At 37.7% G+C, this 13,299-nt stretch overlaps 1 protein-coding gene across 2 annotated transcripts in view; it reads right to left on the reverse strand.

Annotated features, from left to right (window-relative positions):
• Positions 1 to 12,756, reverse strand: part of BLM (BLM RecQ like helicase) — a 66,165-nt gene extending 53,409 nt beyond the window's left edge. For both annotated transcript variants that reach the window (XM_007470557.1, XM_007470558.1), the window contains exons 1-6: positions 12,659 to 12,756; positions 11,026 to 11,726; positions 8,988 to 9,150; positions 6,067 to 6,188; positions 2,575 to 2,707; positions 1,227 to 1,930 (exon numbers count right to left, since the gene is read on the reverse strand). In XM_007470557.1, coding sequence (XP_007470619.1) covers positions 1,227 to 1,930; positions 2,575 to 2,707; positions 6,067 to 6,188; positions 8,988 to 9,150; positions 11,026 to 11,726; positions 12,659 to 12,756 — 1,921 coding nt within the window. The remainder of the gene's footprint in view (positions 1 to 1,226; positions 1,931 to 2,574; positions 2,708 to 6,066; positions 6,189 to 8,987; positions 9,151 to 11,025; positions 11,727 to 12,658) is intronic.
• Between the last annotated feature and the right edge of the window lie 543 nt (positions 12,757 to 13,299).

Below are 13,299 nucleotides of genomic sequence, written 5' to 3' on the forward strand. Positions count from 1 at the left end.
CCAAAAAAAAAAAAAAAAACAGCCCTCCTCAGCTTTGCTCCAAATCTGCCTGCCTCCTGACTTCCCTGTTTCTGTTAACAGTGTCACGATTTTCCCAGTCACTGGGTCTGAAACCGCAGAATCACCCCAACTTCCTCTGGCTCTTCTTCCATGGCGTCTCTCACACCCGCCCCCACGCTGCCTCCTCGCTGTTGCAACTCTGGCTCCGCACAGAGAACAAGAGGTGCTCACGCCAGCGCTGGAGGTTACATCAACCCCAGCACTCAACCACCGCAAAGATAACTGCGAACACCAAGTATGACATGCCCAAACATGACACAAAAATAAATCCATTAATGGTTATTTTAAAGGTCAACAGAGGAACTGTAAGAACAACCTCTGTGGCATTAAGTCATCAATGGCAAAAACAGGGAGGACTGTACTTTACGAAAACTTACACATATAAACTTGTTTCAGTTAAAAAAAACACTTTTTGATAACTTTATAGGGTCGATGTAAGGTTTTAAAATTCATTTTGGGTTTTCTCTGCAGCCTTTACAACAGCTAATTTCACTCTTCCAAAAACTTCTCTCAGTAAACTGTGAGCTCCAAGAGGGCAGGAACTCTTCATTACTCATCTATTACCAGGACCTGTGCACAGAACATGGCACACAGTGGGCACTCCATAAATATTTGCTGATTGAATTAAAATGATTCTAGACCAAAAGAAATAACTTGACTGATTTAAGAAATTTCTGACTTCTTATCTTTCTTAGGCTGCCCTAAATTTTAATATTTGAAGACACAAAACGTGTTTCTACTTTATAAACTGATCAGTTCTCATCAATCCAGAATTCTAAAAATACACACAATTACAATTTTAACATAAATTCAGCTTTGCTTTTTATCCATCCCCATAATCATTAAAAACTTGGCCCTCGTGAGCTTTATTGTTTTAGGGACTGAAAAATGTTAATTTAAAGGCAAAGCACATTTGTAATGACTTTAGAGCTTTTACTACAATAGGTTATAATTACACATTTTATAAAACTACAGCTGCTACAGAGACAAAAGAGCAACTTGCTTTTGAAATTGTGATTTGTAATTCATATTATCAGCAGAAATTTGCATAGAAACAATGTTGTTTTCAGGCCATGATGATTTGCTATGGTTTTTCTTATAGATTCCTATTTTGGACAGTTTTGTTTTCATATAAAATATAAGCATTCAATTTATTTTAAACTTACCAGTGTAATTCTGAATTGACTCTGAGAAGTTTTTATTCTGAGCAGTTGATGCCAGAAGACAGTCTGTCTTGGCTGAAGAAGAAATTCTTTCTGATACTGATTTAACTGGCCGACCTTCCTTAATAGGTTGATAGGCAGCTGTGGAAGACTTGCTGGCTGCTAAATTATGCATCACATTTTCCCAGTCATCATCATCATCATCAAAGTCATCTATGTCAAAATTGTCAATATCATAGGAAGCCTGGATTTCTCTTTCCAAGTCATTCATAGAGGTAGTGTGTTTATTCTGATCTTTCACAGCAGTGCTTGTGAGAACATTTCCTGGGAAATAAGAGCTTTCATTTCTTTTTTCTACCCTTGGTGTTTCAGCCCAGTTGCTGCTTACAAAGGACTCCTGTAAATGGGAATTGAATAACGGTCTTTCAAAGAGATTCTTGGTGGTGGCTGAGAATCCTGTCTTTCCTGGGGTAGGAGTCAGTAAGTACTCCCCAGTAGAAATGGAATTTGAGGGAAGGTTTGGAAAAGTGAACTCCTTAACAGAATTCCCTGTAGGACAGGAATCACCCTTTGGAAATGCACAAGGTGGGGAAACAGATGCCATATCCTCCACACAGCTACCAAGTGAATCAGGCCTGCATCTCCACAATGAGCCAAGAACACCGGCATCACTCGTATTAAAATCTGCTTCAGCTAGGAGTTTCCTTCTGAAGAGAGAACAAAGAACATCAAATTAATTATAAGTAGTCAACTATGGTAGGCATACAAGTTTATCTTTAGTTTTCATGCCAGACTGTGGCAAAATATATCATTTTTTTTCCAACCCTAAAAATGTGAATACAAATGCTAAAGGAACAGTTGTTGTTGTTGTTGTTGTTGTTTGCAGCAACTCTAAATAGACTTTTAATGACTGGGGTGTGGCTGGACCTAAACGTTGAATGGTTTAGGGCACTGGGGACTGAAGTCAAGCAATCAGTAGGCCATCTGAGACTGCTGCTGGCGGTAGCCACCTTGGCGCATGTAGCCCTCATTTGAAAAAGTAATAAATTTAAGACACAGTGTATAGCACAGGGAACTCTACTCAATACTCTGTAATAACCAATATGGGAAAAGAATCTGAAAAAGAATAGATATATGTACACGTATAGCTGAATCACTTTTTTTGTATACCTGAAACTAACACAACATTGTACATCAACTACATTCCAATTAAAAAAAAAAAAGACAAAATGATAATTATCCTATTCAATTTCTTGGCCAGAATGCCTGGAAATCTTGCCCCATACATTTGTGACTTACAGTGGTGTTGGAAAGGCAATCAGATATATTCCAGAAGGAGAAAAATCGATACCTTATGTCCCGCTGCTGGAGCAGTTCGTTCCCACAATCCAAAGTTTTCAGCTTGTCATCAGGAATAGTGTCAACTAATTTACAGATATGGTCCATCACACGAATAAGTTGCTGCTGTAAACTTATCTGTCTAGCTATAAAGTATTTATGTTGTTAATATTTTTTGTCAACAACAAAAAAGACTTAACAATTTGAAAGCCATGCATGTAAAACTTGAAGTAGTTTACAAACAAGATTAGAAATAACCATATATTCTCCCATTATCTGCCTATGAAATAATTTGAAGTCATACTGTCTCTATTCTAGATCATAAGAGCTCATAACTATGTTATCCTTTCATTTCATGTTAATTCTTACTATTTCTCTTAGAGTAACCAAAGTTGTTGTAAGATACAAAAGTTTATGACTTTTTACTAACTTCAGGTGTAAATCTCACCATGCCCATACAAAGTACATCATAAAGTATGGACAGGTAAGAACCTCACCTGTTGCTCTGGTTTGCCTGCCAACCAGTGTTCCTAACAGTACAGCACTTGGACTTTCTTTTTGGAGACTACTCCCATCCCCACTCCCACGTCCTCAGTGGGCATCTGATGTAAGGCAGCTCAATGAGAATTAGATCTAAGAGTTTTTCGACTGACTGGAAAAGAGGACCTCTCTCTTTAACAAGTTGGACAGGTTGCTGGTGGCCATCTCTGCCACCACAGAGAAAAACACAAGCTTGAAAATAAGACCAACACAAGGAAAAGCAGAAAACAGAGATGGAAGGAAATGGGAGATTGAGATGGAGAGATGGGATGAAAGAGAAGAGAGAGAAGGCAGGTGTGAAAGAGAGAAATTCCTGATAACAATGTCTGGACATCTGAATCTGGCTAGCCCACTTCACACTTTTAAATTTCAGCTATGTAACTAAGAAATAATGTCAAAGGAGGGGTGGCTTTATACGACGGAAAGAAAAAAAAAATGGGTTAGGTTAGCAATGGGAAGCAAGGAAGATGCCCACCTACCTCTGGGGCCTAAGGTGTGCAGGAGAAATAAACAGTTTAGGTGGGCTGCAGAGGCAACAGTATTCTCAGAAGACAATCAGAGAAGAGAATGAGGCTACTGGGAAATTGCTGACCGAGGGCAGCTGGTTGAAGGGTCTAAGGGGCTGGAAGGAGAGGAAGAGAAGACAGACAGGGGTGGTGGTGGGGACATAACACAGATGATGGGATGCATGCGTCTGTATGAAAATGACCTGGGGGTGTGGACTTTTACTAGTTTTGGCTGACGTAAATAGGGTCATGAAGTATGAAATGGTAAAAATGGACTTGCTGGGTTCCTGTTTCACACCTGTTTTCTCTGCAAGGAGAATGGGCATTGGATTGGAGAGAGGAGCATAAACAACAGGCCAAAGGAAATGAAAACCAAGACAGGCTCAGAGAGATACAGCTATTGGAAAGGAGCTCAAGTCTTCGTCTAGACAGATTACACCTCAGAGTACAAAGGAAACCTGCAAAGAAAATGTCACTGATGCATGCGGCATCTAGTGAATAGAAGAGGTGATGGAAGAGTGAAGACAGGCAAATATTGCTTTAATTTTCAAAAAAATTCTAAAGGGATGCCAAAAGCTTCAGGTTGGTGATCTTAAAAGTTAATTCAAGGCAAAATTCCAGAACATGTTATCAAATGGCTGCTTTGTGAGCTCTAAGAAAAAGAGGAAACAATTATAGAGTTAGCAAGAGTTCATAAAAATAAACCAGCCATCTCAACGTATTTCCTTCTTTGAAAGGATTACTAGACTAGCAGATAATGACAGCTACCATTTATTGAAGGCCTACAGTGTGCTGCGTACTTTACCTTGAATCCTGACAACTACTGGGCAAGGCAGGCACTATTTTCCTCATTTAACAGAAGAAGAAACTGAGGTCCAAAGAAGCTTAATTAATTAGGCATAGTCACCCAGCCAGGAGTGGGAAGAGGCAGGCTTGTATACTAGGTCTGTATCACTCTAGAGCCAATGTCCCACCTGTTCCCTCTTGCTGCCTCAGACCTTGAACTTCTAGAGTCATATGACTGGGTCTTTTGCATCCCCGTGGACAAGGGAGAGAAACACAGTCTGAAGGCAGACGTGTAACAAGATGAACAAGAAGTGGTGATGAAGGGACTGATGTCAGCTGAGAGGGAGGCCGCTAATGACATTCTGTGGGACTCTGTCCTTGCTCTCATCCTCACTATTTTACCAGTGAAACTTAATGAGGCAGAAACAGTATACTGCAGTGGCTATCAATGTAAACTCAAGAGCCTCAAGACTGCTGGGTTCAAATCCTAGCTCTGATGCTGTCTAACTCTATGACCATGAGTAATTATTTAACTCTCCTGTACCTGGGGTTTCCTTATTTGTAAAACAGGATAACAGAAACCACCTTAAAGGATCACTGTGAGGATTAAATTAGTTAATATTAAGGCACTTAGAAGAGTGCCTACAACATCAGGTTTTTCAGGAACATCTCTAACAATAAACTCAGAGACCAAAATAAACAAAAAGAAATTCAGAGGAAACAGGAACAACACACAGAGATCACTACACATGTGCGTGTGCCTGCACACACTCACACACCATAAGTACAGTACCCATCAAACAAGGACAGAAAACGTTACAGAAACACTCAGAGAATACAACACAGCTCTTGGAAATTAATTTGATGAAAATGAAAAATTCCATCGAAGAGTTAATTTAAAAATTGAGGAAATCTCCCAGAAAGCAAAAAGGCAAGAGATGAAAAATAGGAAAGTTAATTAATGGAGGTCTAATAGCCCCATAATTAAAGTTCCAAGAAGAGTGAAAGAGAAAAGAAAAAACAAAAAAAGAAAATAAAAAGGAATGATACCAGAAAAAATTTCAGAATAGAAGGACACAAATCTCTAGCCTAAAAAAGCCTCTGGGAAGTAGGAATCAGGAGCGGGAAAGGAGACAACTGTTTTTCAAAGCCTTGTAGTGCTACTGGATTATTTATACTAGATATTTAATAGAAAAGTTAAAAATGAATTAGAGACAAATCAAACAAACAAAAAGTATTAAACTTCAAGCGGACACCAAGAATCAAACCCAGAGAACCAGGAGGATGAAAGGTCTAGAAACCAGTACCTATAAAGAAGAGGTAAAAGATCTAACATTATTTAGCGCTAGGCGCTTCAGACTTATCTCACAAAGATTAAAGTTACAGGAAGGCAAAATTTTGGTTCAGTAGGAGAAATAATTCATTGTCTATTCTGAAAACGTTACTTGTTAGAAAGTCACCTTGCGAGAAAACAAGTTTCTCGGTTTCTGAGCTGTTCGATCAACAATGGTTAACCCATGGTGGTTGGTTATTATGGATGATTCACTGTTACGGGAAAAGGAACTATGAGCTCACCATCGTGCACTATACTGTCACAGGTTAAGAATACAATCTTACTCTGTTTTCATAAGTAAGCAGTTACAATACGTGTTATGTCCCAAACACTTTTGTACCATCATAGCTTGTGCTGGTTTCTTGATTAGGCTGCTTCGTAGTCATTTTCTCAGATTTTGACAAGTCTTCTGATGTGCTAAGACCATCCTTGCTGTCAGAGGTGTCAAGATCCTTCAACACACTACAAATTAAAAAATATTAAACCAATCACAGTATAGACTAGACCAAATGCATACTTTTTCCTTTAATATTTTCCACAACTGGTCAGATGCTATGTGACAGAAAAGAGGAACATGTCTTTCTGTCTCCTCTATTCTAAAACCTCTTTAGCTGGCCCTCCAAGTTTTCCATCTTTTGGCCCCAATATTATGTTTAATTAATAATAATTTATTTCTGGCTGCATTGGGTCTTCGTTGCTGTGTGCGGGCCCTCTCTAGTTGTGGCTAGTGGGGGCTGCTCTTTGTTGCGGTGTGCGGGCTTCTCATTGTGGTGGCTTCTTTTGTTGCAGAGCACGGACTCTAGGCGCGCGGGTTTCAGTAGTTGTGGCACGTGGACTCAATAACTGTAGCTCACGGGCTCTAGAGCACAGGCTCAGTAGTTGTGGTGCACAGGCTCAGTTGCTCCGTGGCAGGTGGGGTCTTCCCGGACCAGGGATCAAACCCGTGTGCCCTGCATTGGCAGGTAGATTCTTAACCACTGTGCCACCAGGGAAGACCCTGGCCCCAATATTAACACATATAAACATGGTCAGTCTGATTGGATATAAAAAATACTTTAAAAAAGTAACAAAATAAATTAATACTAAAGGAGTATTAAAGAGAGGGTACTATGGCAATCCAAAGAAAGATAACACTTTCTGGAACTTGGGAAGGCTTTGTCAAGAAGGTAGGATTTGAGGAAACCTTGAATGATGGGTATGGAAAAGTGACAGCTTACAAAGGAGAGATAAAAAAGACAATTCTATTTACTCGATATTCAGGAATCAACTGTACTTTTCTAAAGCAGGATTTTGGAATGCAATCTTCTAACTAAATCAAAGAATGATGAAAAACTATGTTATAAGTCTCATTAGGCTATTGAGCTTAGGGTTACTGTAAGAGCATAACTGGAGATAAAGCTGTAAAGGTAATTTGGGGTCTGAAGATGAAGGGTTTTGAGGCTCAGCTAAAGAGGTTTAGGAATACAGGAGTTACAAAAACATGTTCTCTTTTCTGTCATATATTACCTGACCATTACACCTCTGAAATTAGTTCGGAAGTCACAACCAGCACTTTAAAATGAAATAAAATATAACAGAAAATTTGTGTGCACTGCACATACAGTATCATTTGTGAAAATTCTATTTTAGTTTTATAATGTATACAAATATGTATACTAGGTTGCAATGGAAACATATAGAGAGAATTTACCTTGGAAACAACCATTTTCCAACTGCTGAAGATTTAGGTAAAATAAATTATGGTATGAAAATTCATTAAATTATGTAGCCATTAAAAGGAATAAAAATAATGATTGTAGCAATATGTAAAATGTTTAAAAAATAATGTTAAAAGAAAAGCAGATTGAAAAATTATAGCTACATGTTGATTAAGGCAATGTAAAAATCATATACACATGTAGAGAAGAAACAAAACAATGTGGCTAGGGAACGGGGGAGGAACAAATTAGGAGTACAGACACAAAATAGATAAAGGAATAAGGAGTTACTGTATAGCACAGAGCATTATACTCAATGTCTTGTAACAACCTATAATGGAATATAATTGAAAAAAAACAAAACTGAATCACTATGCTGTATACCTGAAACTAACACAATATTGTAAATCAACTATACTTCAATTAAAAAAAATAAAAAAACTTAATGTGGATACAGAAAATGTTCGGTTTGTTGGACTGTAAGACTACCAGTAAGTATCCTGTTAATGTGGTTACAATGTTATCTGTGCAATACACACTTTTTTAATAAACAAAGACAAAAGCCAGGCAGTCCACAGAGAATGGTATGGCCCAGGAAATAACCCTACACTGGATCTTAGTCCATTTGCCATTAATTATCACCCCAGACAATCCCCTGCTCCTCCTTAGGCCCCAACTGCTGCTCCTGTTAGAAGAGAATGCTGATGAATGCTACATGAACTCTTGCTCAGTTTTTTTCCTACAATTCTGTCTCAATTTCTACTGGGAGGTGAAAGAGGGGAGCTCTTACAGTTTTTCTGTTTTGTTGTCTAACAGCAATCATGCTTCAACCTTTCCCACCTCCTTTAACATCTCAACCCACCTGTTAAAACAAAAACCTAGAGAAAACTAAGTTATGCAGGCAAACACCTCCTTCCTGCCTTCAGGTGATATACTAGAGCGATTTGTTTCTCATCAAAATATGGTTAACAGCAGAGTATATACCAGACCACTCAACTGAACTGTGATTTAGACTGGGGTGAGGATGGAGGTAACAAAGACAGTATTTTCAGCTATTAATGAACTATAATGAACTATGTGGACTCTATTTTTCCCATAATACTACCACCTAACCACAATCATGTCACTAATTTACCAAAATTCAGTGAATGACAAATACAATGGTCAATTCTATTTGGATTTTTAAAAAAATTAAAAAAAAAAGAAGACGAAGAAGAACACATTACTTACTAAGTCACTTCACAAATAAGGTGTTAGTTTTGGGTCATTTCAGGTACATGAGGTTGGAAATACAGTATCTTTAGGACTATATTCCACATGCCAAGACCAATTACATAAAACTGTTTAGAGGTCCCATGTAATGACTCATAATGGAACTTTACAGCTTTAGAATACCAACAATTAAATAAAATGTAAATAAATAGGGACTTTTTGATGCTTTCATTTGGATACAAAATAAATTGTGCAGAAGCATGAAATTAATCAATTTTGAGATGATACTACATAACTAAATTAAATTATTTCAGCTACCCCAGAATCAATGTTTATTAATAAACTATTTTACCTAGAGCATTTTAAAGAGGATGAAGAGGTTGAAGTCATTCCTTCTTCTGGAGAAGGTGGAACAAAATCTATGTCATAATCATCTTCATCAAGCTCAACACATGGAGATTTCTCAATTGAATGTAATTCCATTTCTTCCAAGTTTTTCTTCTTTTCACAATTATCTAAAGTACAAAAAAACAGCTGATAAACATAGGTTAATATTAATGAGACAGAAAGAACAGGGTGTGAGCACTTGTGAGTGCTCTGAGCAAGTCATAAGCACTAACACCACTCTGTGTGATACGAGTTCTCTCCTCTCACACATTAGTGTTGCCTTGTTTCTTCATAAACGATGATTGAGTCAACCGGATTAAGTCCAATGAGTGCTGGATTGAGGCTGATGATTTGCTTAAGGATTTTCATGACTGTCTCCAGTTAAATTATGAAACCATCCTTATTATCAGTACTTTCGTTTCTCTGTTTTTCATTCACACTTAAATAAGGATGAAGTACAAGTAAGCCTGATAATTGTACAAACACTGTTGTTTATACAGATAAACAGTCTCTACTTTACCACAAAGGTGTCTTAGTTATTTAAGTCTCCCAGAGTGTCTCTCTCTTGACTATGTGGGAAAACACTGCCAAACTGTTGCTCTCTAGTTTACCTTTTACCAAATTTTCTCTTCATAAATAGCAAAACGTTTGATTAGACTATAGTTTTGCTTATTGTCAATCACTTTTCAGTCCTCTCTCACCCCACAGTAACCTTGATGGGATTCAGGTGTTTAAAAATATTAGTCTCATATTTACAACTGTTTCATAACGTGGGTACCTCCACATATGGCTAATGTCAGCTATTAAGTTCTAGACATCTAATAACTATGAGACCTAAACAGAAAACAATTTGCATGTAATTTAAAATACTTTAATAGCATGATTAGATCATATTATACATCAACATTAGGTGGTACAAACCACAAAAGAATTATAACACAAAGGCTTAGTTTCACATCCCATTTCTACTACCAACCAGCCAGTAGACCATTAAGAAGCCATTTTAACTTCTATGGACCTTCTTTTCTTTTCTTTTTATTGAAGTATAGTTGATTTACAATATTGTGTTAGTTTCAGGTATACAGCAAAGTGATTCAGTTTTTTTTGCAGATTATATTCCATTATAGGATATTACTAGATATTGGGTATAATTCCCTGTGCTATACAATAAATCCTTGTTGCTTATCTATTTTACACATAGTAGTTTGTATCTGTTAATCCCATATTCCCAATTTGTCCCTCCCCCTTCCCTCTCCCCTTTGGTAACCATAAGTTTGTTTTCTATGTCTGCAAGTCTCTTTCTGTTTTGTATATAGATTCATTTTTATTATTTTTTAGATTCCACATATGATATCATATAGTATTTTTCTTTCTCTGACTTATTTCACTAAGCATTATATTCTCTACATATTTCTTATTTTTTAAGTTAATTAATTAATTAAATTTATTTATTTGGCTGCATTGGGTCTTTATTGTTGCACACGGGTTTTCTCTAGTTGTGGCAAGAGGGGGCTACTCTTCATTGCAGTGCACAGGCTTCTCACTGCGGTGGCTTCTCTTGTTATGGAGCATGGGCTCTAGGTGTGAGGGCTTCAGTAGTTGTGGCCCGTTGGCTCTAGAGTGCAGGCTCAGTAATTGGGGCTCATGGGCTTAGGTGCTCCGCGGCATGTGGGATCTTCCCGGACGAGGGCTCGAACCCGTGTCCCCTGCACTGGCAGGCAGATTCTTAACCACTGCACCACCAGAGAAGTCCCTCTACGTATTTCTTCACACATAAAATCACGGAGCTATCCTTGTTGTTTATATAAATAGCAGAATAAAATCTTTCATTTCCTTAGTATGCCCTGCCTCAAGAACGTGGCCAACAGATGGTGCTTAGGATGTGTAAGCACCTCTGTACAACCTAAGGACAAAAGCTAAATCATATTTGCTGCTGTTCCCAATGCCTAGCTTTGAATAAACTAATACAACCTTTTGAAATGAAATAAAACAATAATTTTTACCTCTTTCCTCTCCCAAATGAGTTTTTAAAGGGTGATTTTCCTGAGTATCTTCATTTATAAGCTCTTCGGAATTGGGGCCATCATCAATGCAAATCACATCACTATTTAACCATTCTGCGTCATCCTTCTGTTTCTTAGTCAAAAATGCCTGCTTGCTCTCAGAGGAGGAAGGAGTCAAATCAGTCTTTACTGTATTTGTTTTATCAAGGTGTGCTTTTAGAAAGTTCCTCTTAGACTTTTTTGATTTCTGAGCAGTGCTTACTCTTATGAAGTGGTTTTGGTGTGGTGTCACAAATGCTTTTGAATCTCCAGAAGTATCAAAGTCATCCATATCATCCCAATCATTGACGATAATAAGGGAATCTGATGAAGAACTAAATTCTAATTTCTTGAAAGTAGCATCGCAGGATTCCTTTACAACCAGTGTGTTCTGGGTAGTGCATAAAACTTCCTGAGGAACGTGTGACAAATTTGGCAATAACGGTTTTGAACCAACTCTCTTAGTTTGCTGTCCAGCTGGAGTATTTTTAAAGTCATTGATCTTTGTCTGCTGATTTGTGGTGTGGGGAAAAGGTTCACTGAAGGAAAAGGCTTCAGTAATATTAACATCTTTATCATTCAACACAGGAGCTTTTGCTACTGACACATTAGTTACAGACACATTGTTGGCTGAAGATACTTTCTTTTTAAAAGTGAAACCTCTGAAAAATAATCGAAAAACTGAATTAGATGGATTAATTTCAACAAACCCAGCAAGTATACAAAACCCAGCAAGTATACAAAACAAAAGCCTAATTTATATAACAACTTACTTCCTTGTATCACAAATGAGCGAGCGAAGAATCTATCTCCCTCTCTGATTTTAAAGTGTGTAAGGTAACTTAAATTATGCTTTGTATGCTCTGACTCTTCCTATTCAGAAGCTAATTATTCAGCTTTGAGAGTATCTGGGCCATTCCTACTACTTTGTTTCTCAGGCTCATAGTCCTTAATTAATAGCCTCTTCAGAGGGAGGGGACGGAGTAAGCGAAAAACGTGGCTACTTGTTTCTACTCTGATAAAAGTTTTATGGGGAAAAGAGTCAAAAACTGCCAGCTATGCTGAAATCTGAAAGACAAGTGAAAGAGGCAAGAGTCCTGGACATCGGATGGATTTAGTGACATGAAGGTCAATGGTGACTTGCAAGTCAAGCACACAGAATAGTGTCTAGAATCTGTTAAGGGCACAATAAAGATTATAAAATGTTAGGTACTGTTAGAAGGAGTTTGGAATATAGCTTGGAGGAAAGAACAGAACTGGAGAGCTATAGTTTCCTTAGAAACGGTTTTTGAAAAGGATATAAAATTATATTAAAATATTAAAAACACCGATCTGCCCAAACTTACAAGATCTGTATTCATTCATTCAATGAATATTTACTGAACAAAAACCATGTGCTAGAAACCATGCAAAGGTGCTGAACAATACATTACCTAGCGTTGCTAAAACATGCTCTACCATTAATTTGCAAAGTAGGAAAATCACTGACCCTCTCAGCTTCATTTCCTCATCTCTACAATGAAAGGGTTGAAAGAGAAGGTATTTCACTTGTGTGTTAGTGCCTGGATGGAAGCAAACCAACCAAAATACTTACGAAGATTTTGGTTTTGAAGGACTTAATTTATTATTAAGTTTTCTGGCTGAATGACGTTCCAGTTGCTCCTGTAGATTATTTTGAGGAACAGCAGCCATGATCCTAAAAAGTGAGGGAAAAAAATATCAGTGGAGTTACGTACTTTGCGTTAATCACACTATTTATTGGGGGGTAGAGCACTGTTCCAACTGTGTCCAGAGTAGTGACGGGTTTTTTTGTTTTTTTGGGTCAAAAAAATGTTTTGACATTTACAACCGGTAACATTTGAAATATATAATCTTTAACTAACTGAAGTCTCACTTAAATAGCAAATGACCTGGTTTTCCCCCAATGCTAAAATAAGCACAAAAGACATTAGGGAAGGGCTTATTAGGAAAAGGCTTGCAGAAAAATGGGACCTGGCCTAGGCTTGAAGCATAAATGGAAGCCGAATGGGGAGTGAGGTGGGAGAAAATGATCAAAGCACACTGAAAACCCAAAGAACAAAGGAATAACTGAATTCTCTGCCTAAGGGGAAAATCGGGAAAAGAAGGAAGAGCACCACCAATGACAGCAATGGTTTACCAGCAAGATACCGTGCTTCATAATTACCTAGTTTCAACCTGAAAGAACACTTTTACCAAGCATGTTTACACCTCTTG

This window comes from Lipotes vexillifer, unplaced genomic scaffold, assembly GCF_000442215.2.
Source record: "Lipotes vexillifer unplaced genomic scaffold, Lipotes_vexillifer_v1.1 scaffold412, whole genome shotgun sequence".
In the NCBI taxonomy this organism is placed as follows: Eukaryota; Metazoa; Chordata; class Mammalia; order Artiodactyla; family Lipotidae; genus Lipotes; species Lipotes vexillifer.